The 27,651-nt window shown below is 44.8% G+C and overlaps 5 protein-coding genes across 5 annotated transcripts; 3 read left to right on the top strand and 2 right to left on the bottom strand.

The window, feature by feature from the left end:
- Positions 1-550: 550 nt before the first annotated feature.
- N7483_009102 (uncharacterized protein) lies at positions 551-8,390 on the top strand (the record flags this gene model as incomplete). Its single annotated transcript, XM_057092529.1, has 14 exons — positions 551-913; positions 991-1,166; positions 1,228-1,456; positions 1,504-1,985; positions 2,044-2,868; positions 2,920-3,364; positions 3,425-5,640; positions 5,702-5,743; positions 5,810-6,845; positions 6,906-7,076; positions 7,131-7,281; positions 7,338-7,639; positions 7,696-8,056; positions 8,122-8,390. The coding sequence occupies 14 exons, from the start codon at positions 551-553 to the stop codon at positions 8,388-8,390; spliced, it is 7,068 nt and encodes a 2,355-aa protein (XP_056943703.1).
- Positions 8,391-11,268: 2,878 nt separating this feature from the next.
- Positions 11,269-12,648, bottom strand: N7483_009101 (uncharacterized protein; the record flags this gene model as incomplete). The annotated part of the gene is made up of 1 exon (XM_057092528.1): positions 11,269-12,648. The coding sequence occupies one exon, from the start codon at positions 12,646-12,648 to the stop codon at positions 11,269-11,271; it is 1,380 nt and encodes a 459-aa protein (XP_056943702.1).
- Positions 12,649-14,006: 1,358 nt separating this feature from the next.
- N7483_009100 (ferro-O2-oxidoreductase) lies at positions 14,007-14,671 on the top strand (the record flags this gene model as incomplete). Its single annotated transcript, XM_057092527.1, has 3 exons — positions 14,007-14,157; positions 14,200-14,573; positions 14,618-14,671. The coding sequence occupies 3 exons, from the start codon at positions 14,007-14,009 to the stop codon at positions 14,669-14,671; spliced, it is 579 nt and encodes a 192-aa protein (XP_056943701.1).
- Positions 14,672-20,887: 6,216 nt separating this feature from the next.
- On the bottom strand, positions 20,888-21,718 carry N7483_009099 (DUF563 domain protein; the record flags this gene model as incomplete). The annotated part of the gene is made up of 1 exon (XM_057092526.1): positions 20,888-21,718. One exon carries the CDS (start codon positions 21,716-21,718, stop codon positions 20,888-20,890), a length of 831 nt encoding a protein of 276 aa, XP_056943700.1.
- A 2,313-nt stretch (positions 21,719-24,031) lies between these two features.
- N7483_009098 (TPR-like protein) lies at positions 24,032-26,609 on the top strand (the record flags this gene model as incomplete). Its single annotated transcript, XM_057092525.1, has 6 exons — positions 24,032-24,131; positions 24,192-24,339; positions 24,398-25,058; positions 25,104-25,221; positions 25,276-25,308; positions 25,360-26,609. 6 exons carry the CDS (start codon positions 24,032-24,034, stop codon positions 26,607-26,609), a joined length of 2,310 nt encoding a protein of 769 aa, XP_056943699.1.
- Positions 26,610-27,651: the final 1,042 nt, after the last annotated feature.

Here is a 27,651-nt window from a genome sequence, read left to right as displayed (position 1 = left end):
GATTTCCCAACAATCCGCTGAAGTATGTGCAAGCCCTAGGGAAGGCTGATTCAAATCCGAACCTTGATATGGATTGAATGACCGAGGAAAAGTATACCTGTTCCAACGCTCATCAGATGTGGCGTATCTCGGCTGGAGATCTATCGCCCAAAATGAGGATCGCCCAACCGCTTAGCGGGAGTACGAAGATCATCCTTTGCTCGGGATTGAGGCTGTACATCGAGAATAGCTTGGGCCTCCATCGGTTCGCCTGATTCTAGGGCTTGCGTCTGTGCTGATTTACGAGGCAGCGATAGGTAGTATTCTCGCGTTCGGAATCCATTGTTGCAATTAGCCTCGGCAGCTCCGAACTATTGGTTTTCTTTTGCTCATACGTGTAATTCTGTTGCAAATCTGTGACCTATGAATTGTTTAGTGTTTCTTGTCTCTATGAGTTGATTCTTTTCTTCCCGTTATGCTCTCTGTAGTCGTTTTCCTTGTTTTCCTTTTACAGCCAAGGCTCGAACAGCGTGTTCTGTGAATGTCATCATAGAGACATTTACTCTGCGGGATGGAGCTGTTCACTTTCCTCGCTCGTTACCTTGCTATCTTTGCATTATCTATACGCATTGCGCAATCTCTGCCTTATCTACCAGAGGAAGCAAGCTGGAATCTAAACCAGAACCAGACAGCAACAAATCCCCTCGACTACTCGGGGAAGTGGGATGGCCACACATACAACCCGTCGCCGGAGAATTGGCGATTCCCATTTTACACTATATTCCTCGATAGATTCGTCAATGGAGATCCAATTAATGACGATGCAAATGGGACACAATGGGAACATATCTTGACCTCCAACGAGTTCCGCCATGGCGGCGACGTTTTAGGGCTAGCTGATTCATTTGACTATCTTCAGGGTATGGGGATCAAGGTACGTCCGCAGGTATTCTGCTCCAAATGCTCTGGGAGAATAGACCATTATTGACCCATATCATATGTAATTTACAGGGCATCTATCTCGCTGGAACACCATATATCAACTTCCCATGGGCTGCCGATGGATACTCCCCGCTTGACCTGACGCTGCTAGACCACCACTTTGGCACGATTGAGAATTGGCGCACAATGATATCTGCGGCGCATGAACGCGGACTATATGTTATTTGTGACAATACATTTGTAACGTATGTGGCCCGTGGACATGCAGGTGCACAACATTTGGTATCATCTGCTGACTTGAGATAGGATGGGCGATCTTATCGGTTTCCAGGGATTCTTGAACGCATCCGCGCCGATCAATGCTCACGAGTACGATTATGTATGGCAATACGAACGTCGATACTGGGACTTTCAGCCTGGAAATGAGGTTGAGGAGAAGTGTCCCTGGGAGTACCCGAGGTTCTGGGATGATGATGGGACTGGTTTGACCACCACAAGCCTTGGCCCTGAATGTCGAAATAGTGAATTTGATCAGGTAGCATTTCCCTTCTTCTTTTTACTGAGCACGGCTGACCAATGCAGTATGGAGAAGTTGCCGCCTTTGGAAACTACACAGAGTGGGAAGGGCAGATAGCCAAATTTGCATTCGTGCAGGATCGTCTACGCGGATGGCGACCGGATGTGCTAGCCAAGGTCAAGCACTTTTCGTGTCTAACAATCCAAATGCTTGATATTGACGGATTCCGCGTTGACAAGGCTCTACAAGCCACCCTCGACTCTCTTGGTGAATGGTCCGAGTACATGCGAGAATGCGCTAAAGAGGTGGGAAAGGACAACTTCTACATTCCTGGAGAGATTGTCGCGGGAAACGCTTTTGGCTCGCTTTATATCGGTCGCGGTCATCAGACGAATCAAACAATCTCCAATCTGACGGAAGCGTTTATGATGACGAATAAGACAGATGAGTCAGATGAGGTACTTTTCTTGAGACCTGCGGAGAGGTCCGCGTTGGATGGAGCAGCGTTTCACTACACGTTATACCGCGCCATGAGCCGGTTTCTTGGGTGGGTTTTTTCCCTTATGCTACTCTCACCTTATGGAAGCTAAGATCACTCCGTTCAGCCTAGATGGTTCATACGCTGCCGAAGGCGACCCTCCAGTCAACTTTGTGGAGACTTGGAATGGTCTTGTGGAGACCAATGATATGGTGAACGTGAACACTGGTATATTTGATCCGCGTCACCTGTTCGGCGTGTCGAACCAGGATGTCTTCAGGTGGCCAGGAATCGAAAACGGGACGAAGAAGCAGAATCTGGGTCTGTACGTCGCTTCGTTGCTCATGCCTGGAATCCCCATCCTCTCCTGGGGCGAGGAACAGGATTTCTACGTTCTTGACAACCAGGCCGACAACTATGTCTTCGGTCGAGGACCCATGTCATCCGCTCAGGCGTGGCAAATGCACGGATGCTACAAGCTTGGGTCATCAAAATACGCTAATTTCCCGCTAGAAAGCTCTCTGACCGGATGTGAAGATGATTCTGTCAGCCTCGATCACCGCGACCCTTCTCACCCAGCGCGAGGCCTTATGAAGATGATGTTCGAGATGCGCGAAAACTATCCTACCCTCAATGATGGCTGGTACTTGGAACAATTGTCCAACCATACTTTCGATATCTACCTTCCAGGGAGTGATGGGACACCGACTGAGACTGGAATGTGGAGTGTCATAAGATCACGATTTGCGGATTTACAGAATTTCGATGGTCAAGGCCAGGGAAACCAGAGCATCTGGCTGGTTTACTCCAATAACAACAAAACAGTCGACTATCAGTTCAACTGCAGCAGTAAGGATGCTTGGATCTCGCCATTTGCCACGGGAACAACGGTTAAAAACCTGTTTCCTCCATTCGAAGAGTTCACTTTGACGAATAGCTCAATAACGCTTGGGTATTACTACTGATCCTCTAAAGATTTATGCCTATTACTGACGATGAGTAGGTTTGAAGGGTCCGAGCTTCCCAATGGCTGTTATCACAATCTCACTATGCCAGCCTGGGGGTTCAAAGCCTATGTTCCGAAAGATAAATTTGTAGGCCCTTCCCCATATATAACGAGCTTCTCTCCAGGACATGATGCTCGCCTTGTGTCTCAGGGAACAACGGGAGAAACGGTTCGAATTGGCTTCGAATTCTCTCAGGATATGAATTGTGAAAATATCACCAATTCTCTGACCATCACGTCCAAAGCGCTTGACGAGAAGGTTCCGCTGCTGAACACAAGCTCGGTGTCTTGTCAATCCATTGAAGAGACTGAGATTGTGAGTTGGCCTGGAGCACTCACTAGTGTTTTTCGTTATGAGGCAGACTTGAGCAATGTTTTCCCAGGGGTCCACCAAGTCACACTTAACAATGTGACTACAGCAGATGGAAATAAATCTACAGGTGTGAGTACATACCTCGCTATACATGTCCCAAGAGTTTCTAATGCTAATTGGATCGGGTAGTCCGTGGACCATTTTCTATTCCGTATCGGAAAGAAAAACAATCCGATGATCTGGCCACAGTTAGCCAACTACAGCAGGACGCTCCTGTTCAATAATCCTTCGTCTGACACTGATCCGCTATCGGTAACGCCACAGGCCCCTGGCGCAGATATGTGGCGATATTCACTGGATTTTGGAGCCACATTCAGTAACTGGATGACATACACGGGCTTCAACACCTCAATTCCTGGCAAAAACTGGACTGGTACTGCGAAGCAGGCCTGGGCAGGAGAACACATTCTTGCCCAGTACTGGAGCAAGTTGACCGGTAGTAGTGCTCATTGGCAACATGGGGATACGGAATGGGCAGATAATCCCCCACGTCGCTTTCCAAACTTCTGGATAGAAGGAGAATTCAACCAATATGGATATGATGCTGGCTATGCCAATCAGATGGCGCTTAGCAACACCACTGGTCAGTGGGAAATTCATTTCATGGGCGAATGGCCCCAACAAGTTGCATTCAATGCCTGGGGGTTAAACGGGGATGGCCTGCCCGATCAAACGCAGGTGTTTGGGGACATTGACGGAGACGGTGTTCTGGACCAGGTTCCACCAGTCACGCTTTTGACCAATGTTTTCAACGTAACTATCCCACCCCCTTCGCCTTATCTTTCCTTCCGGCTGTCAGTGAATGATGGCGACCTTCGAGTCTACGCTACACCTACAGGGTCCAGATGGGTTCAGTTGGCCATCTTTATCCTGCTGGCGGTTGTGCCGATCAGCACTGCTGCCGGTGCGGTGTATGTCTACCAGAAGGCATTCTCTCAGGTAAAATTCAATCAGATTGGTGTGACTGAGAAGAGATCAAGTTTCGCTCCGCTAGTAAGCGTCTTTCAAAGAGTGACACATCGATTTAATGACAGCGAATCCAATTCTGGACCTACGCCAACCATTTTGGGCGCACCCCCATCTGAAAGTGGAGGCGTCATTGGTGCCACGGTAGACAGAAACCGACGGACCGTGCTCATTGCAACCATGGAATACGATATCGAAGATTGGGGCATTAAGATCAAGATCGGTGGGCTTGGTGTGATGGCCCAGTTGATGGGGAAACATTTGACCCAGCATGACCTTATATGGGTGGTCCCTTGTGTTGGAGGGGTTGACTACCCCAAAGACGACCCCCAGGAGCCGATGGTTATCACTGTCCTTGGGAAAAACTACCAAGTGGATGTCCAGTATCACCGGCTGCAAAATATCACGTACGTTCTGTTAGACGCGCCAGTGTTTCGAGCTCAATGCAAATCAGAGCCGTATCCTGCCCGCATGGATGACTTGAATTCAGCTATATTCTATTCCAGTTGGAATCAGTGTATCGCTGAAGCTATCAGGAGGTTCCCGGCAATTGACCTCTATCACATCAATGACTACCATGGTGGTGCTGCCCCTCTGTATCTTCTACCTCGCACAATTCCGTGCTGCCTATCTCTGCATAATGCTGAATTTCAAGGGCTCTGGCCCTTGAAGACTCCAAAGCAGAATAAAGAGGTTTGCAGTGTATATAACCTTGACCATGGAGTGGTGAAGGCTTATGTGCAATTCGGTGAGGTTTTTAATCTTCTTCATGGGGCTGCCAGCTATTTGAGAATCCATCAAAATGGATTCGGCGCTGTTGGTGTCTCCAAGAAATATGGAAAGAGATCGTACGCCCGATACCCCATTTTCTGGGGTCTGAAAAATATTGGGGCGCTGCCAAACCCTGATCCTTCTGACATCGCCGAGTGGTCTCCAAGCATGAATAATAGTCTCGAAGATGTCAGCATTGATACAGAATTTGAGGCCAGTCGTGCAGCACTCAAGAAACAAGCTCAAGAATGGGCAGGATTGAAAGTCGAACCTGAGGCCCAGCTATTTGTGTTTGTCGGTCGCTGGTCTATGCAGAAAGGCGTTGATCTAATCGCAGACATTTTCCCTTCCATTCTTGATTCTCACCCAAAGGTCCAGTTAATGTGCATTGGTCCAGTCATTGATCTCTACGGACGCTTTGCCGCAATGAAATTGAATCGACTAACCGAGCTCTACCCTGGGCGAGTCTTTTCCAGACCAGAGTTCACTGCACTGCCGCCCTTCATTTTCAGCGGAGCTGAATTCGCCTTGATCCCTTCGCGTGATGAACCGTTCGGTCTGGTGGCCGTGGAATTTGGACGAAAGGGGGCTTTGGGTGTGGGATCACGGTAAGACTCACCTGGCAGGGCTGAAAACAAGAAAGTCGAGTACTAATCTAACTTTATTCAGTGTTGGTGGCCTTGGGCAGATGCCGGGATGGTGGTTCACGATGTGAGTTTTCTTTGCAAGCCCTGGAGGAGATATATATAGATTTATATTTGTACTAACACATTCCAGCGAGTCTATGACAACCAAGCATCTTATCCAACAGTTCAAGATGGCCATAAATGACGCTCTGAAATCGTCACAAGAGACACGGCAGGTCATGCGTGCACGATCCGGCAAGCAGCGCTTTCCCGTTGCACAGTGGGTTGAGGATCTGGAAATCCTTCAAACGACCTCAATTGAAAAGCACACCAAGTACTCTGACCGCCAAGATCGCAGCTCATGGCGGATGTCCGGTGGCAGTAACTTTGTTCCAGAAGGCTTTCGCAAAGCTGCGTCAAGCTCAAATACAAGCCGCGACCAGAGCCGATCACGCAGCTCTACCGGCTCTGTTCCAACGAGCAGACCACCTACCGCTGATGTGGGATCTCCTGCGTCTCGACCTCAACAAGGCCTCGACCAGATTTACTCGCCCACGGATCTTTCTGTCGGTCTCAATATATCCGAGAATGGGCCTCATTTCGGAGTCATGCATGAGGGCGGCAGCACCCGTCCATCGTCAGTTGGGACGCCTAGTGTTTCTTTTGGTCAATCCGGCGCCAGCACACCAATTCGCAGCGGAGGCCCAGGAGACGGCCTGGTGGAACGAGGAGATGTCAGGGCATCCCTGATGAGTCTGGTCAGCGTCGATGATATTATCAAGGAGAAACAAGACTACAACCTCCAGAAAGTTGATCCGTTCTTCACAGATGTGAATAATGAGTATGCGGAGAAATTCGAGAGAAAGCTCGCTGACCTGAATGGCAAAAATTCTGAAGATCAGCTCTGCATTGGAGAGTTTCTCGAGAAGAGTGAAAAGGACTGGTTTAATCGATACCACGATGTCAAATTGGGCAAGTCCCCATTGCCGTCTCCTGCTCCCTCTTTCTTTCGCTTCAAGCCTCATGAGAGCAGTCAATCAGAGACTCCGCCAGCTACAGGTTTAAATGCAGACCCAATTGCCGCGCAATTTGCTCTTCCAAATGACTATATTCCCCCTACGGGTCTGAAGCGTTTCATGTTGATGAAGTTGGGTGATTGGCCCGTATACTCCATCTTCCTTGCTGTTGTGAGTTGGATCCCTCTTCAAATTCAATATGAATGATCACAGATATTGATATATTTCTAGGGCCAAATTCTCGCCTTGAACTCGTACCAGATCACACTCCTAAACGGTCAGATTGGCGAGACAGCCGAAAAGCTGTACATCTTGGCATCCATCTATCTGGCCTCTTCGATCATCTGGTGGATGCTGTTTCGTCTGGTCCCCTCAGTCTATGTGTTGTCGACTCCTTTCATGGTACGTCAAGGTTATCCAATTTTAGCTAGGAGAGTATAAGCTGACCATTCACAGATATATGGTCTTGCCTTTCTGTTTGTCGGTCTTAGCGGTCCCATGCGCAACACCACAAGTCAACCTTGGTTACAAAACGTAGGAACTGGGCTGTACTCGTTTGCATCTTCAAGTGGCTCGATTTTCTTCGCACTCAACTTTGGAGATCAAGGTATGCAACGAGCTTTCCTGAACGCATAGTAATTCTCTAATTTTCCTTGTATCTAGGTGGAGCACCTCTGAGGTCTTGGATTTACAGAGCGACAGTCATTCAGGGTACTCAGCAGTTAATGATCAGTTTCCTTTGGTACTGGGGTAGCTGGATGTCATCTCTTAATAACAGCGGGAGCACGCGATACAGCCTTGCCACGACTGATCCAAACGTTCTACTCGGGATTGGAGTTGGTCTTGCCTGTCTTCTGTGGTTTCTGGGAGCCCTGGTCTTCTTTGGACTTCCTGCGTATTATAAACAAGCACCAGGTCAAGTGCCGACATTCTATACAACGCTATTCCGGCGTCGCATCATTGTTGTACGTCTCCTCTACTTGCCCTCAAGCTGACTTTCCCTCTAACTCCGTGTTTTTAGTGGTTTTTCTACATGGTGTTTATCTCGAACTACTGGCTTTCGGCACCTTACGGACGAAACTGGCTCTTTCTCTGGTCCAGCAAACATGCAACCTCGTGGGAAATCATTCTACTCATTCTATTCTTTTTTATCGTTATTTGGGCGGCAGCCCTCTGGGTGTTTCACGTCTTCTCCAAGAGGCACGCCTGGTTTATCCCGATATTTGCCATCGGCCTTGGCGCTCCTCGATGGGCTCAGATCTTATGGGCAACCTCTAACATAGCCACATACGTTCCCTGGGCGGGTAGTCCAGTAACTGGAGCTCTCGTTGGTAGAGGATTATGGCTGTGGCTGGGAGTTTTGGATTCCCTTCAGGGTGTCGGTATGTTTTACCTTGCATCGAACATGGAATCAATATCGAATACAGATTGACTTACGAAAATGCAGGTTTTGGTATGATCCTTCTCCACACAATGACTCGATTCCATATCACCTTCACCCTCTTAGCTGCGCAGGTGGTAGGCTCCATTGCGACCATCCTTGCCCGCGCCACAGCGCCGGATAAGTTGGGTCCTGGTAATGTTTTCCCTGATTTCTCAGCTGGCATCATAGCCGGTTTGGAGAAGGCAGATTTCTGGGTCTGCCTCCTTTTCATGCTATCCATCAACGTCCTCTGTATCTTCTTTTATCGCAAGGAGCAACTTACGAAGCCTTGATTGTTTTGTTACAACATTAACTGGAATTTTCTCGTTCTTTCTGCTTTGCATCATCAGGAAAGGATATTTGTTTGACATTGATTACAAAATTAATGATAATATAATGGGCCATGTGTGCTGAGTGCGATAGAATTTACAAAGATCACTGCATGGTTTTGATTTGTATATAGTGTACAGAAGAACTACTAGAAATTTGAAGTTCTGTATTTGTCCAACTTCATACACCTTTCATGTGCCCATGATGATTCATCTTCGAACCTGAATAGATGCTGGTAGTGGTCTGGTCAGCACCTTAGTTTCCTGAGTGTATGGGTAAGTAGCTTCGACCCCAAAAACCATGCTAAGTTCGGATTGACATGTCTCGAGATGCCTGAATGATGGAGTCATCTCTATACCAGAGGATCCGGAGTAATGGTTGGTTACAAACTTGAAATGCAAACGCAGAAATGACCAACGCAAAATATATCAAGCCCTTCTGGACTCTTTGAATTTGCGGACTTAGTCAAGCTATTCAGTTTTATGCTTCAGGAGTGGCTTTGATTTGTTTTTATCTCTTTCCAGTCTCATCCACGCTTGCCAACTTGAATTATCCAGGTTCACTTACCTGTTTATTTTCTCCTTTTAACAGCTTTCATTGTGGAACCTGGGATGGTATGTTCAATGTTGTTGAAGCTTTGATTTTCTATCTTGTAGTGTGAAGTACATACGACCACAGGGTGTGGAGAACAGGGCTTCCCGTCCGCTCAGCCGTACTTAAGTAATATATTCATCAACCGCTAATCCACCTGGGTAAATACTTTATATGAGGTTAAAGAACACTAAGAACGGAAGATAGAAAAAAAAAAAGAAAAAAAGGCTTGCTCCGCCTGGGACTCGAACCCAGAATCTTGAGGTTTCGCTCCGTCCGGAATTTCCTGAACATTATGGATAAAAGCCACACGCCTTAAGCCAATTAGGCCAACGGAGCTATCGTATCAATTCGTCTAAAACTTGATTCCCTTAACCACCATGAATAAAGCGGCGAGCCGCCCATATACTGTTGTATGTTTTTGTATTTTTTTTTTTTCTCAAAAAACATTCAACCCTTCTAAGGTTCCATGCGGGAGGTCTGGGGGATTTGAACATACCCCTAACACAGTGTAGGTACTATTCAAAATAAAATATATGTTGGAGTTAGTTCAGAACATGTTTTAGCGGGCTAATATATATCTTAGGGTTAAAATATTAGGTAAATCCTTAGAATATTTTTGATGAGAAAACGTTTTGGACCAGAAAACGGTTTGGGGGAAAAAAACCAGTACACCCTCGTACAGGCTAACTTTTAGTCTGGTAACTTTCATCTGTATAGCTTCATACTTTATAGCTTCCTTCCTTATTCAAATACTTTACAGTACAGCTTTTTTCTTTTAATCTACAGGGGAAGTAAACCCAGGACGTACAATCTACAGTTTTCGGGCTACAATTTACAATTTACAAGACTTTACGAGCTACATTTTACAACACTAAAGCTACAGTTTACCAACTATACCATCTACATTATTTTAATAGCTTCACACCCTAGATCATATCTTATACAGACCGTACATTCCACAAGAAGGAATTCCACAGGTAATTCAACACAAGCAATTCAACACAAGTAATTCAACACAAGTAATTCAACACAAGTAATTCAATGCAGGCAATTCAACACAGGCAATTCCACAGGCAATTCAACACAGACAATTCAACACAGACAATTCCACAGACAATTCCCCAGATAATTCCACAGGTAATTCCACAGGTAATTCCACAGGTAATTCCACAGGCCCAGGGTTATTCAACACAGATAACTCCATAGTTTATTTCCTGAATAGAATAATATTTTACTAGTCCAACATATTAAGCTCTCCAACATATCTTCAATTTCTAAAAAAAAACACTTCCATAACATCAACACGGCTCACACCAGAACTTATTTTTTCATCTAAAATATATAGATATAATAAATTTCAGACAAATAATATAGATATAGTATCCATATTGTTCTATTACCAACATAGCGTTTACACCAAGTTAGGGGCATTTTCAAAATCACCAGACCTCCCGCATGGTTGGAATGTTGTTTGATACGTCGGGAAACTCCTCTTGCCGCTCTAATGTTGAGCCCCTTTAGAACCACCCGAACATCCTGAAGGCCCCAGGTGGTTCTATTCTTTGAGCGTTTTGAAGAAACTGACATGGCTGCCCAGGTGGCTACACTAAAACGTCCGGTAAGCCGATTTATAATACTGCCGGATCAGGCATTCCCATATCCCGACAACAATGTATGCTTTACCTCAACTTGCTTTGAGTCTTCCATCAGACTCGAATCACTCGTTACGCTATTGAATAGAACGAATCGTGATATTTCGTACGTAGCGGGCAGGGATTTAAACAAAGATTAAGCAATTCGAACTTGCACGTTAGAAGTTCTTGAAAATCAACAACTGCGTTTATCCTAATTCATTGAAGATTAGCAAGCAGGTCTTTTCACAGTTTCCCAGGCTGATAGCCTCTTATACAGTCACACCAGAGGAAGCTGAAAATAGATGTCATCTATATATAAGTAGTTTCACGAGCGTGGACCTGACGCGAGTTTTATAATGGGTGCTGAACTACACAAGTGCCATCGAAGGCTGCAAACTTGGAAATTAAGAACACGAGGGGCTGGTTCTCCCTGTCTAATCATTTCTTTGTTTGATCATTGCATGCCATTTTAATTCAATTGTTCTATCTATAAACCAAAAACTGCCGACTTCAAGCCTGAATAGTGAACTCGCGTATAACAATACAATCACATGTGCAGGTCTCGTGATACTTGTATGAGATGCACCCCCACGATATGACAAAAGTGCTAGCCTTATATGAACTTCCGTTGCTTTCCCGAGCGTAATTTGCCAAATCGCGCCTCTACGTCCGCCTCCTGTTGCTCTTCTCTGTCTCTCTGATTCCTCTTGCGAATTTCCTGCGCAGTGGGTGGTACAGCTGCTATAGCTGCTTCAAATGGCTTTTCACCAGGAGGCGGCACCGGCCCAAACGCCGGTGGTATAGCTGCTATAGCTGCTGCAAGTGGCTTTCCACCAAGAGGCGGCACCGGTTCAAAAGCTGGTTTAATCCCTGGCAAAGGTATTCCTGCCTTAAGCGCAGGCCCGGCTACTTTGAGCGCACCTGGAGCTAGACCTTCCACCACGACAGCTCCATCTTTCGGCAGCTCATGTGCGGGCGCAGTCGGTCTCACTCCGAATAACAAGTCAATAAGTTTTTTTTGGGGAGTGTCCACCCCTGAAAGTGCTATATAGATGGTAGGGATTGTGCAGGTCCCACGTGGATAGCGGCCCAATAGCCAATATCCTACCATTCTGCCAATATTTGTGCCCATAAGACCTTCATATTCTTCTGTATTAGAGTCATACCTCCATAAACTTTCATTACCCACGCCTCCAGGGGGCCATTTATGCCCGTTATGTGCTGCAAAGAGCATCTTGGAGATAAAATCCCTAGTATGGACATTCTGGATATCGTGGACAAAAACATACTTTAAGCCATCTTCAGGGACCAGGTCTGAATATAGCGCATTTGTGACCTCGCTTATGGGTGGCTCGTCGTGATTACGCGCCATATATTCGATAATAATTACTCCCTTGGTAAGGATTCCGTACCAGGCCTGAACCTGCTTTTTATCATCTGGTATGACTCCACCGGCCCATTGCTTTTTATAAGCTTTCATTCGGGCGTCGCGTTCATTGGCAGGGAAAAGATGTTCTACTGGATCGTACTTATTTGCACTATAAAACTCGATCCATTCTCCATTCGCATCCTTTTCGCCTGGAAGGTCGAGGCCATCGACGTCACTAAAAAGCTGAGCCATTCGGTCCACATGTGTCCAGGCTTTCTTGAATGGGCCCTCTCCAGGTGGGCCTATCACTCCCTCATCCACGTTGACCCTCACCACTTCCTCCTCTTCCTCCGGGGCCGCCGCCGCCGCCCGCGCCGGCGGCGGCTTATAATCCGAATCGTTCGAATCTTCCGAAGTAGTATCATCCCCCTGCTTTCCCTTAGCAACAGGGCCTGCATATAGGTCATCTCTAAATTTAGCTGGCACATCAGCCTTGTCGTCGATACTGTATTGGTCGTTAACGACCACAGTACAAGGTGCGATAGGACATGCTCCATCGGCCGTTTCAAGCCATTCCTTGATTTTCTTTCCCAATTCAGAAACACCGCCGTACTTTCGCGCCATGTTTGCTGAATGTAATGAAAAAGGCTCAAGTAATATAGCACTCAGCTTCGTTGAAGAAGATCAGTTTAATGGTAAATTATTCAGTAAGAAGTGTAAAATACTGTTTAATGCAGAAATTCAACCTGCAAAGACTGCAGACTGTTTCTATTTATCTACCTCGAGGCCCTCTCAAACATTTTTCAATGTTCATATCGCAAAAATAGACGGACTGTAACAGTTCCCTTTCACTACTCGTACCCACATGCCTAGCTTTGACCCTGTAGATGCATCTCTATACTGGCGTGCTATTTAGGGTCCGTGAAATACTGGGTGAGTTGTAGATAAAAACAAAGAGCCCAAAATAGATGATTGGAAGGTAAAAATGTTTCTCATCTTCAAAACTTCTCACGCAACCTTGGAATCTATAGTTGAAGGTGCTTTTTCTTCCAAGCTTTGATAAGTATGAGCCAGTTAGCGGATATCAAAAAAATCAAATAGAGCTAAGGACTAGTCCACGTAGTTAACAAAGAATAACGTGAAACATCTTTGTGATATTCAAAAAAGAAGGTTCTTTGAACCTTTCAATGTTGAAGGCTCCAAAGATAGCCGTTCTATTCTTACAGCTCTTCTTAGAGGAAACCTTAATGGTTCGAGGGGGTGCTTTTGTCAACGACTATTGTGACTACCTAAGTGGCCAAATTTAATGAAGTCAAGGTACTGGAATTCAAGAGGACATGGAGTCAGAAATGAGACAGACTATCCGGGAAGATCATCCAAACGCACAACCATACATACTCAGATGGTGATATATACCGACATATTCAACATTATGAGCAACCAGGTGGTATTGCCATAGTATGCTGTGGTAATTTTGCAATGGTAGGTACCATGTACGATCCATAAAATGAGAGAATTTACATACCTCGCGAAATCATCTCCCCCAGGATATAATTCCCTTTCATTTTTTCTTTCTTTCCTTTCTTTTCAAAAAAGTCTTTGTGAAAAGACCGTGTCCCAAAATCTCACATGCATTCTTCCTTAACATTCTTCCTTAACGAGAGCCAGCCATAATCCAATAAAAATGCGGTCGCTTTCGGTCCTCTTTCTCTGGCCAACCGAAGACAGTCACTTATGATTTTAACCTGACCTGGGTTACTGCCAACCCAGATGGTCTCGCTGAACGCAAATTCATTGGTGTCAACGGCCAATGGCCAATCACAGTCATCAAAGTCAGCAAAGGAGATCATCTGGTGGTGAACATGTACAATGGATCCACCGAAAAAACTACCCGATGGTGACCGTGGCTGACTCGGTTGTACTCGACACCATCCCGTCCAACCTGACCCTGAACCATACCAACTGGCTGGAGTATAACACCAATGCTGGCTATGTCGACGCTACTAGACATTGATGTCTCTTCTGAACTGGAAGCTTTTGATGATATGAGCCTTGTCTCTTACGACCGCAAAACTCTTCTTCCGGAGCCAGACATCCAGGTGAAACTGACTGTGCTCATGAATAACTTCCAAGGTTGATCAACGGTAAGGGCTATGCTCTCTTAAACGAGATCAGTTATACACCCCCCCAAGGTGCCTACCTTATACACTGTTCTCTCAGCAGGCGACTTGGCAAGCAATGCCCCAGTGTATGGCGAATATACACACCCTGTAGTCTTAGACCATAACGCTGTTGTTGAGATTGTTCTGGAGAACCAGGACACTGGCTCGCACCCATCGCATCTACATGGGCATTCATTTCAGCTACTTACCCGCTACCCAAGCTACGGGGCTGCTTTCTACGACTACTCTGCTGATATGACCTTCGCTACCTACAATTCCTCCAACGAAACCATCGCCAGCAGTTTTCCAACATACCCAGCCCGCTGTGATACTCTTGCGCTCCCCCTGGAGGCTACATTGTTATCCGGTTTGTCGCCGATGACCCCGGTGTGTGGCTCTTTCACTGCCATATCGACTGGCACCTGGCGCAGGGGCTGGCTATGACCTTCGTGAAGAACCCGATGGTGCTTCAGCAGCGTCCCTGATTTTGGGAATGCGGCGGCTAATACCGTCGACTACCTTGATCTCTATGGGCAGAATGCTCAGCCTGCCTGGCTACCGGCCAGGTTTACGGCGCGTGGAATCGTCGCCTTAGTCTTTTCTTGTATATCCGCGGTCCCGGGTATGGCATTTATCATCATGTAAGGACTCTCGGATTTGAAGTTCACGGAGACGGACCCCGGCATGGGGGCTTCCGCGGACGTGGCCCTGACAGAAATTGGGGGAAACGAAGGGGCGCCATACCGTGATTGATTGAAAGAATGAATAGATACAGAAGGGCCCAGAAAGTACAACACAATACATCGACCAATTAAATACTTCTGATTCAAATTGGTGTTCATTGATTTCATTTGCAACTGAACGAACGCCATAGAGAATCAATTGGTAATTTCAATTTTTGGTAATTCATAACGGAAACAAAAGATTTGAATATGAGAAGTGCTCACTTTTCTCACTAGTATGGAACAATCATTCAAAGTCGCTACAAATATCTGCATACCCACAAGGTAATATAGGAAAAAAGGAGCTCCGAGGCCGAGTATGTTACCTAGGAAAGGGAGACCAAGGAATATGATCTGAGCAAGAGCATAAAAAAGTAGACAGAGGGTGCTGACTAGCGTATCTCTTTTCACAGGCTCGCTTGTGCCAATGTCACATCTTTCCATCCACTTCAAGTTGTTCTCATTGAATCTCGTTATTATACGGTCCAGAGAATTTGAAAGTGACTGAACCATGGATTGGACTCCAATATCGTCCGGTTGCCCCGTTGCAACCCGGATCTCAAGTGTAGTGATCTGGTTTTGCAATTGTTGCTGCATTATGGGAAAGATTGGTTGAATCATTTTGAACGTGTCAGACTGTGAATTGACACTCAAAATGCTTAGTGTGGTCATGATATCTTCCACGATTATCTGGATATTCATCAAAGCTTGAATTAACTTCAAACTTAACGGACTAGAAGCCCTCTCATGAGAAATATCCTGGTTGATATCAGTTGAATCGGGCAAAGAGGCCATATTCCCTACTTTCTCTGTGGGGTATTGATGAAGGTATGTGGCAGTGTTGTTCAAATCAGTCCATAGTTTAACAAGAGCGGTGCAGTTTGACACTCCGACAGGGGTTCCAGTTACAACAGCGAAAGTGAAAATCGCCGAAAGAACAAAAGTAAGTTTCATGGTGGAATTTGGCAGTGGAAAAGAAAACTTCAGTGCACAGACTCGGAGTTGAGCTTCCAAAGCTGGAATCTTGAAAGCGTGTCAAACAATGTTAAGATTCTAGCAATCCTGGTGCAAGATATAGCAGCGCTTCAAGTTATATAGTAGATACTAGTATGAGGCGAGTGAGGTCCCAGTCTTGTTGATCAGAGGCAATCTGAAATTTATTAGTTCTGTCCCACCATGATACAAATTTACGAACTGATTTTGGCATATTTAGTTCATTTTGAACTATCAATAGTCCGATCTTAGATGGATTGAGAATTAGACTACATATGTGTATGTGCGCACATGAGAGATACTAGTAATTACTGGGACTCAAACAATTGGTGACTCGGAATATCCATATTTAGTCTGGCTCTCTTAATTTACTGGTCACTGCACATGTGGCAATATGGATCACGTTTAACCCTAATGATTCCAAGGTTCCTAAGGATTCCGGGAATTGATTCAAGCCTTTCAAGGTTGGGATTCTTGTATTAGGATTTATTGGTTAAATATGTTTCCGGACTATGTTGCGTCGTACTGCTGTTTCATCACCAGCTGGAGTATTTTAGAGTTTGTACCATCAAGCCAGAAGCGGGTTTCATACCTCTTGCATGTGCTAGAGGGATGTAGGGAGATCATGGAATATGTGTGCTACTACTAAGTGCCATCGTAGTGTGGAGTGAGGAAGAAAGCTCATATATGTTGACAGAGCTAACTTGGAAAGACTATGTACAGACCTCTGATCTCTACAAGAACATCAGATAAATCTGACTGTCAACAAGCGGTCCTTGGCTCCGTCGAGATACATACCCATTGAAAATTCCTAAACAGCATTTCATCTTGATTTCTTCTGTCAGCACCGCTGGTAAAGCTTTTTCAGACCGGGGTCATATTGCATTCCCTGCACCTATCAACATTGGAATTTAGCTCCTCGACTCATTACCTTAGCCCTGGAGGTCGGATTTATGGTTGTCGCTCACAGCATCCATTAATATCGAAATGCTAGTTTGCGCCCGGCCTGAATTATTGTCAATCATACATCTCTATCTATCGGCCATTACTCCTACTACTACCCCATCACGAATAGTAAACTACGAACAAAACATGATACAGAGACGGAAAGAAGTGAAAAATCTCGGCAGCCCTCCTGGGCTTCTGAGCAAGTGTTAACTGCATGCTGAATTGGCATGTAAGGCGGTCGGCATTAAGCAGAAAATGCTGAAGTACGGCAAATCGTTAAGGCCACAGCTTGCATGCCTATTTGGGACTAGTTTTAGCCAGCAGAAAATAAATTACTGGAAATACAATTACGCACTCATATCCACCGGGGCACCAGGGCACCATGTAAGCCCTGGAGGTTGGTATCAAGCTTGACCATCTAAGAGGGTATAAGCTAGGGAAAATAGATCCTATTAAATAGGTGCTATAGCGATTCGGGCTATATGTATGTCTAAGATTATATTATAATGGAGAATAGTACTGTGAAGATAGGTTTGAATTGGTAAGTAAAACCGGTTTAGTACGATACAATTGGTTTGGTCAATATATATCGTTATAGCTAGGTATCGCACTATAGTAATGTAGATATATATTTCTGTTATACATACAAATTTCTATAGGAAATAGCCCCTTATATCCTTCTGCTTTTGTGCTTTTGATCTCCTATCCTGTATCAACCTCTTATGTCTATACAGGCTAGTTATCAATTGCATTTCGCCCAGGTCTTGCTGCTCTTCATATAAACAAAGCGTGTCTAATGCATGAATAGCATCATTTATCGGAACTAGGGGGGGGTTTTAGGTATAGTTTCTGCATCATCATCATTATCACCATTAACCTCTCTGGGAAACTGGCTTAGTACAATATTATCTATAGTCTTAATACCATCTTGAATTACCTTATCCAGAGGATGAAGGAAGTTCTCGATACTTATTAGATCTAGTAATAAAGGCCTTAGCATAGTTAAACCAGCATTGAGTTCATTAATTAGTTACTGGTGTATTTGATAGTCTTTACCTTTATCGATTAATGCTTTATTAAAGTAATTGGTAATAGTTTGAGCGGAAATATTAAATTCCTATGTCTGAATCCCCTATCTTAATGTATAAAGTATATCTATAGATTGTATTGGATCACGGTCTGTATTAAATTCAGATACTATAAACCTTACCCACTGGTATTTCTAGTAGGCTTTCTAGGTTTTAATAATACCCTGATCTAATAGTTAAAACCGGCTTGTTGAATTAGCTAGAAGCTAAATAATTAGGGTGTTTTAAAGTAGTAAATGTCAGCAATTCAGGCTGATTCTCTGCCTGAATTCCTGGGACCAAAAGTGGCTCTTTCGGTCTAAAGATTGTGCTGACTAATTCATCCCGCGATCAACCATTTTGTTGCGGAATGAATGGCTATTGTTTTGATCTGATCCATCAGATCAAAGATCATCTTCTCTCGTCCGAGAAGATTCGCAACCCGAACCCCGTTGTTGAGATCAATGGTTACAAGATGAGATGAAAGACTTGATCATTTCGGATTCCGTGGATCTTTCATCCCATGTTCTGAGACCTTTGGTCTTATGTTTATCTGTTTAGTCTAATGTTCTATAAAACCTGATCTTACCCCTTAGTTAGTTGAGCATCGAATTCAATCTTTTTGGGATCAGTAGTATCTTTGTTTGATTCTTTCCTTCCATTCCATCCTAAGTTTGGATCCAGCTTGGTCGTATGTCATTCCATCTGATCCGTGTTGTCTGATCTTTTGGTCTTATTTTCAGCGTGGGGAAGACAGGACCAAAGGTGATGACGTCACGCAGAGGATGTCAGCTGAACAGGGGCACCAAGCTACAGGGAACCCTTCGGAGGAAAGGGTAAAGATAAGACCAAAAGATCAGACAACACGGATCAGATGGAATGACATATGACCAAGCTGGATCCAAACTTAGGATGGAATGGAAGGAAAGAATCAAACAAAGATACTACTGATCCCAAAAAGATTGAATTCGATGCTAAACTAGCTAAGGGGTAAGATCAGGTTTTATAGAACTTTAGACTAAACAAACATGAGACCAAAGGTCTCAGGATATGGGACGAAAGGGCTACGGAATCCGAAATAATCGAGTCCTTTCATCTCATCTTGCAACCATTGATCCTAACAACGGGGCTCGGGTTGCGGATCTTCTCGGACGAGAGAAGATCATCTTTGATCTGATAGATCAGATCAAAACCATATCATTCATTTCGCAACGGAAATGTTTGATCGCGGGATGAATTAGTCAGCATAACCTTTGGATCAAAAAGGGCCACTTTTCATCCCAGGAATCCAGGCACACAATCTGCCTGAATTGCTGACACTTATCTTTACCCTTTCCTCCTAAGTCCCCTGTAACTTGGTATCCCCTGTTCAGCTGACATCCTCTGCGTGACGTCATCACCTTTGGTCTGTCCCCGACGCGCTGAAAGAATAATATTATTCTCTTTGCAAATCTAGTCAAATTGGGGGGTGAAATAACTCCCACAACCATCAAGAATCAAAAGTCGATATTTTCCAAGTATATATATTCAGTAGTTACTAGAATAAAGTGCTTTTGAAGCAATTGAAGCCTAATTTTATCGGTTGTCCATCCATTTAGACTAGTTTTAAATCGCCAATCAAGTGGAAAATTCTTAACCTATCCTTTAATCAAAACTTTGTCTTTAAAAATAATAACTGGTGGAGGGACTTGTCCAGATCCACTAATAGTTTCAATAGCTATTACCCATTCACAATTTCTAGGCTGTAAAAGTGCTCGCCGACCGTAGAGTTCAGAGTAAGTAACAACTTAAGCAGTTGCTGTAAGCCCCATTGTAAATCCAATCTCATCAAAGTTATAAATATCCTCTGATAGAATACTATTCTCTTGGATAGTCTTAAAAACCAGATTAAACCACTCTTGAACTATCTTTGGATCCCCTATCTTTACATGCTCGTAATCATATTGTCAAGAGCATTATGTGGTAAGCTCTGAATGTCGTTTAACGAAGTTTGTAACCCAATTCTTGCCAACAGTTTAAGAGGGGGGTCTGGCCATATGCTATGAGTAGAATATTGGCCATTTCTTGGACAGTAGCCGGGCGGGGGCAGCTCCACGTATATCCATAGAGATCACCCATTGAAGAAGCGAATTCTCTTCATTTTCGCTTAATTGATGATTATTTGCGCGAGTTTCAAGGCGGTTCTGGTGGCCATTTAGCCTATCGCGTAGCGTAGAGCGAGGTATATCAAATATACGTGCTGCTGTGGCGACTGCTGTGATATCTTGGTTCTTTATAGCCTCAATAGCAATTAGAATCCTTCCCTCTTGTTCGGCTAAATTTCGAGAGGTTTTAGAACGTATTGGTGGCATGGTGGGTGGTTGAAGATGGAAGGGTGCGACGCGACTAACGCGAACGCGGTCAGGTGGCGGCTCGCTTGGGAGATACGTTACCTAATTTTATCTGATCCTAATATATCAACGTGTAAAGAAAAGAAACCTAAAATTTAAGAGTGCTACGGAGAAATGGAAGCTTTTTGAAGAGCAGAGAAGCCTATGGGTGGAGTAGGTATATCCTTCCCCCATCCATATGGTTAGTACCTAGGAAAGGGGGAAAAGAAAACTATATATCTATACATGTATACATATCACTGGAAGCTACTAGTACATGCACATGTGTATCTCATACTTCAGCCATCTCTCACTTCATTTACTACTAGGTAGTATTCAAGTTGTGGGTTACCACATGCACATACGAATCCTGACTGTTGTATGTTTTCTTTTTTTTCTGTCCTTCACTTTCTGAAAATAGGCCTTATAATGATTTCAGTTGAGCAAACCCGCTTTCGCCAATGAAACTTTAAATTAGCGACCTCAAAATATCATATTAGCCAACCTTTCATTAAAGCCATCCACACGAAGGCAGGTATTGACCTTTCTTGGAATAGTGTCCAATTTGAACGTTCAAGTGGAATTTTAGGGGAGATCATATTTCAGTCAATACCATAATTTCGCAAGCCCTTATTGTACATTGATTTTATAGCCACGCTCATGACATCCAAAAACCTCTCAATTTCGATATGCACATCGTCACCGTTCCAGCCGCGTTTCTCAATGGGATGAGAATTAAGAGATGCATGGATACTGAAGTATTCGTGACCCCGAAGAGCAGCAAGATTGCGAAAACCCTTGTGATTCAAGTTATACGGTAGGATTTCCACCATGGCTGAACCAGGTGGTAAGAATATACCGTGAGTAAGACCGGCTCCATGAATGCCGGCAAAGATATCTGTGTTTTGAATAATCTGCAATTGATCTTTGTAAGAGATTGCAGCAAAATCAATGGATTGAATTTTGACTTGTGGAAACATTTTTGAAAGTTGATCGAGATATTCTTCCATATCGACAAGTCTCCGTCCTGAGACCCGGTTGATGAAGGTGAAAATGATTTTATCATTCTGTCGTGGTAGGATTTTCTCTATACCGTAAAGATCAAGAACGAGATTTGCAAAAGTATTCAAATTTGTAGATCCTTCGCAAGGGTTGATTTCCCAGTCACCCTGCCACAGTGTATTGCTTCCACCAGGGAGTGGTACGATGATATTCTCCAGGGTTGTGTTCTCAGAAAGATTTTTCAAACGCACCACTTGCTTTTTAGCGAAAAGTGACCACAAATAAAAATACGGACCATCGGGTTCGTCGTCGAAGATTAACAGTTGGGTGTTGGCTGCATCACGCTCCGCAATATATTGTACGTGAAGATTGTTGGATGGCTGCATCATTTGCAAGACATCCATAGTCAAAGTCATGGAGAATATTTCCATTAGAGAGTGCCAATGATTACCAGCACCTCGCTTGACCAAAATTGAGTAGTTGCCGTCTCTTCTACTGGTTCCTCAGTCTCTGGATCCAAATTGATCCAGCCATCAAACACCAGTCCCGGGCCTGTGTCGTACATATACTTTTGGAATCGCTCTGGATATGGATAATCTGGGGCAAGCTCAGAGTTTGGATGCTGGTGTAGGCCGCATTCAAGGTGAAAGGTTCCATTCACTGGATCGAACCTCGCCCCTTTCCCAAAACAGAAGGAATCCCATCGATTCACAGTATTCGAATGAAAGCAAGTCAGAGCTGTAGATTCATTACAGTACTGTGTTGCCGAATTTTGGAGCTTTTCAAGGTACCTCGTTCCAAATCGCTCCGCACAAAAACGCGATTCCTCAACTGGGGTGGTATATTCAGCCGGAATATGGGAGATAGCATGCTCTTCGATCGGGATGGAGAGATCGGCCTTGCCATCGCTGGAAACCGGGAATGATGAATACCAAAACAGCAAGATGGAAAAAATCGAAGCAAAAGATAAAATTAACAATGAAGTACGCCTATGGCGGAAAATTTGAGAACCCATCCACGGCATCTTCACTCGTCTTTGCAGGAAAGCAAGAGACGGTTAGTCGGACTCTGCCTTCTGATAACACCGATTAAACTCGAGAAATCTTCTCCATTTGCATTCGTTCCTTTGTTTAGCGCTCCGTGGTCAACTCTTTCACCAAAGAGGTTAGCAGGGTAGACTCGAGGGAAACCGAAGAAAAATCATCACGCGGTTAGCGCAAGCCATCTTGCTACCAGGAAGGGTTTTATGGACCAGTAGGGTCGGATTTCAGCCCCAGGTGCATTTTGATCGGCTGTACGGAGTGTTAGCGCCAAAACTACCGAAGACTCCACTCCATATTGGGGGCCAGGATAAATCACTAAGCCATACAATGTACTTCGCACTGCCCACAATATGCGCTAGGAGGAAGAATCTTTTTATCATACTGCAAAAAGTGGGGTCAATGGAGTCGCCTTCGTGTTTTGAAACATAATGAATTCAGGGTCTCTCTAGGACTTCATGATTCATGATCGCCTGATTGCTTTCATCAAGAAAGAGGTGGGAACACAATCACCCTTCAATCTTTCCAAATTGACATGTTCAGAGAACTGTAGCGTAAATCATGATTTAAGCCGCATCACTTCTAAAACATTACCCCACCTGATAACTGTGAATTTAATGCCCAAGCTGAAGGAACATATCGTCGGAGTAGCAGGGGCGTTGAGTTCAGGGGCTTTTCAAGTGGGATTGCAGACTTGGTGCCTTGAAGTTGGATGAGGGTCTAAGTGGGGCAATAATATCGCACTCCTCGCACTCAAATCCTTTCATCAGAGTGGGTTTGCCGCCAAAGCTGAACTGCTGCGGACCTGCGGCTATTTCGTTGATTCCTTCAGAGAGGTGAAAATTCTCTCGGTAATGCTGGAAATGTAACCGAGAAATTATTCCGAGGCTGGTGGTTTCTTTCAAATGCCGTCGAAGGACTTCCATGGTTTCATAAGCTCTAAGTCCTGCATAAGTGCGATTTGCTGGTTCCTTTCATCTAGATCCTTCCGGTTGATACACATCGCATTAATCCAGAAGGTTGTCTTCAGCCTTGGAGGTGACCGTCTCGGAGGTACAAGAGTGCGGCGTGGAGATTCTTCGCGACATGATTTTTTCGAGATGTTGATCTGAAATGGTTGGAGAGGATCGGAGCATATCCAGCCACCAAGCTACTCAAATCTCCACCAACCAACTATGTAGATATCAATATCTCAATGAAAATCGCAAATTACTTAATGAAATTCAAATATTGAATCAAACGCGCACATTGACCACGAGGTTGGTTTTTTTTCCTTCTTCTTTCCTGAAGACAAATTTGCAAGTCAGAACTTTTTGAAAAGTCTCTGGAAAATTGGCGTGTTTTGTTTACATGGAGATCATGCTATAGAATAATTGTCAGCGCGCGTGAGGCCTACCTAGGTAAAGATGTAGTTTGATACAGGTTTGAGAGGAAGGTTCGGACCACTTTCACTGCTATTATTAGCTCTTCATCTCGTTAGAACTTCTTCTCACGCTCTCCCCGATATCTAGTTTTCTATGCTTAATGATCCTACGGTACATCCTCTCAAGCATAATGCTACATCTCTCATATTTAGAGCAGGGTCTCTCGCCCCACATAATCAGTGCGGGGCTGAAATGCGTGACAAACCAAGGGGCCAAAGAAGTTCAAGTTTCTTCAAAATTCCTTAACCTTCTTTCATGTTGAATTTTCAAAAGGGATGTCATGGTTATGGCATCTTCGGTTTCATTTTGGGGACCTAACTACGGATTGCAAATTGAAAACAACTATGGGAGTATCAATGCGCAGTTTCATCTGCCGCCAGGTGAGCCAACTCTCGAAATAGCCATGGAGCAGTGAGATCTAATCCCCTCCTGTGTATTAGATGATTCCGAGGCTCCGAATCCAATCTCTACAGTTCCGTTTGATAGAGACCCCGATTTCATTGAACCAGGTTTATTATCACAAAAAGTGACCGATATTTGCTCCAAGCCTGCAGCGAGACTCGCCCTTGTAGGTCCTGGTGGCATCGGGTGAGCACGAATCTAGCCCATATTTCTTTTGTCAAGGTGCTGATTTCCAAATCCAAAGAAAGTCTCAGATAGCTATTGAACACGCATATCGGACGCCCCACAACTCACCAGACACATGGGTTTTCTGGATTCATGCCAGTAGCTCGGCTCGATTTGAGTTAAGTTATCGCTTACTCGCAGATAGAGTCAAAATTCCCGCTCGCATAGATCCAAATGCAAATATATTCAAACTTGTTCATGATTGGCTTCAGGATTCCAAGCACGGCCCGTGGATCATGATCCTGGACAGCCTCGATAATGATGATTTTCTTCGCCGAGTGCCATCTCCAGGCGTGGCTCTTTCCAATTTCTTACCGCGATGTCAACATGGCTCAGTTATCTTCACGACACGAAGTTATACTGTTGCGGAGATGTATGCGACCGCACAAAATATAATTACTGTAGACCCGGATGAGTCCCATTCAGTGGCTCTCATGAGAAAGAAACTCAGAGTAGAGCAAGACTATGAGGATAGTGATGTCACTAAGCTTGTGAGAGCTCTCGCTTGTATGCCTCTTGCGGTTGTCCAAGCCGCTGCGTACATTACCAAGCTTGTTCCTCGGTTCACCGTGACTCAGTATCTGAAGGGGTTTCAAAAGAGTGATCGGAAGAGAGTTAAACTTCTGGAACACGAAGCCGGAAATCTCCATCGAGACTGGGAGGCAAAGAGCTCTATCCTGGTAACGTGGCAGATGTCGTTTGATCATATCTGAGAAAGCAGAAAGTCAGCTGCAGATCTTCTCGCGCTGATGAGCTTCTTTGACGCTCAAGGGATCCCGGAAATTCTACTCCGGGATGCACCAGATGAAAGCGACGATGACAACTCCATCAATTTAGATCACTGTCTTGATTTTGAAGATGACATTTAGATCCTCCGGGAATACTCATTTATCTCAGTTAGCCAGGATGGGGGAACTGTCCAAATGCACAGTCTGGTGCAGACGGCTGTTCAGAAATGACTTAATGTCCACGATCAAAAAGAATTTTGGAAATCTCAATTTGTTCGGAATCTCCTTCGTGCATTCCCTACTGGCGATCCCATTCTCCATTGGGAAAAATGCCGTGCACTCTACCAGCATGTCCAAAGGGCACTCTCCCAACGCCCAAACTCCGAAGAGAGGCTAAAAGACTGGGCGCTTCTTCTTTATCGAGGAGCGGAGTATGCGCAGACAAGCAAAAATCCCCAGGAAGCTCAAGAACTGATGACCAAGTCAAAGATAGCGTTCAAGAAGATTCTCGGACCTGAACATCCACATACCATTTCCAGTGGTATACTTCAAGCTATGAGCTATTTACTCGAAGGTCGACGTGATGATGCTGAGGAGTCACTTTCCCGACTACTGAGGACCTGTGAAAGTGCTCTTGGGATTTCCCACCATGTTACGTTGCAGGCAAAAGACAACCTTGCTGAGATATATTACTATCAAAGCCGCTTTAAAGACGCAGAGAGTTTGTGGGAGCAGGTACTCCAGATCAGAAAGGCTTCATTGGGAGAACACCATGCTAGTACACTTGTAGTCGAAGTAAATCTTGGTATATCTTACACCAACGCGCAGAATCTAGAAAAGGGTCAGACAAGGTTCCGAAAAGGTTTCGCCTTACTCTCAGAGGTACTCGAGCTCAGGAAAAGGGATCTTCCCGAGGACCACCCAAGCATATTGATCGTGAAAAGCTCGGTTTCGGGTGCTTACATCGAACAGGGCAAATTGAAAGAAGCTGAAGAAATGGAAGTTGCGCTGTTAGAGTCCTACAAGAAAATCTTTGGTGGCGAGCATCAATGCACGCTTTTCAGTGTGGTGAAACTCGGATCCATATACACCTACGTGGACCGATTAGAGGATGCTCTTCCATATGGCATAGAGGCCGTTGAGTATTATCGAAAAACACTGGGAGAAAAAACCCTGTACACGATTGGTTCGATGGGTAATCTCACAATCATGTACGGTCGCCTAGGTCTATTCAAAGAGGCTGAGCTCCTCGCTCAAGCTGTATTCGAGGCCAAGAGGGAGTCTTTGGGGGAAAGAAACACTGAGACAATTGATGCGATGGAGACCCTAGCGATGGTTTATGAGGGTCTGAAGAGAGACAAAGAAGCCTCATCTCTTAGATGGGAGGTTACAAAAGCACGGGCTGATGCCTACCGAGATAAACACCGGAGAGGGTTCAGTGTGAATAATCTTCTTTCTTTGACTGCAAAGCTCCTTGTGTCAGGTATTGATCGATTTGAGTAAGCCGGTCTAATATTTACTTTTAAATTTCATGATTGTGCGATATACTGCGCAAATTCTTTCTTCTTACCTATATTATAAGTTCAACTTGAACAATCCCAGACTCGGAGTTTATAAGCGTGCTTTAAACGATATCCACCTAGTTTTGGACTACGAATCATCATCGATTTGAAATTGCCGAGGAAAATTCTCTGGTTTCGGGCAAGTTCCAACTCACGGTTTGGGACTATAACGCTTCCTGAGTTTTCGCACTTACACTTCTTATTGCTTATTTATGTCTATATCTACATCTTTCAATGAGTGTCTGATACATAGGACCACAGAGTGTGGATAAGAGGGCTTCCCGTCCGCTGCCGTACCTAAGGATATCTCACACATGACCTAGACTCAGGTGGCCTGTTTGAGTTCTCTGCTTTTACTATTGTGGTAACTTGGATTTTATTCTGACTGCCTGTTCTGAATATTATCAACTGTTAGAACTTCTGCCTGGGAGATGGGAACACAGAGGCTCCAAGATTTAAATTGATTATCATATTGACGGCGAGACTGGCTACCTGAGAAAGATGCCACAGTGTTAACATGATCTCCACCTGGGCAGTAATAGAAGAAAGCAAACTGCATTTGAAGCTGTAGCAAAAAGGTACTAGTATCTTAGAAACTTAACCTTATCTGGACTGTAGCCTGAGGTTAGCTGTGAATGGAGCGGGCGACCACTCTGGGCGTTGGCTGCCTAGATTGTAGAAGTACAATTCAGTCGGTCCTCTTTTCGGTTTGTTTACCTCCCAGTTGGGTCTAGTTAAAATTGAATTGACAGATCTGGGATCGGGAGGTAAAGGGTATAAATAGTGACCCTCGCACTTACCCTTCTCATCTCCCCTTCCCACTTCCACTTCCTCTCACCTCCTCTCCTCAAACACATTTTCTCAAGCGCACGGGGCTAAGCGAGAGCCCGTTGGTGTCGCAAGGCAGGCGACGGACTTAAAGCCCCCTAGATGCTCTACGGCTGTCGTCAAGCGTTGTGCTCGCTTCGTGGCATTGCCGAGTC

This window comes from Penicillium malachiteum (assembly GCF_028827825.1).
Source record: "Penicillium malachiteum strain IBT 17515 chromosome Unknown utg000004l:1.0-4883003.0:1.0-4884900.0, whole genome shotgun sequence".
NCBI classification, from domain to species: domain Eukaryota; kingdom Fungi; phylum Ascomycota; class Eurotiomycetes; order Eurotiales; family Aspergillaceae; genus Penicillium; species Penicillium malachiteum.
The sequence above is the reverse complement of the archived record's forward strand: the minus strand, read 5'-3'. Positions and strand labels throughout refer to the sequence as shown.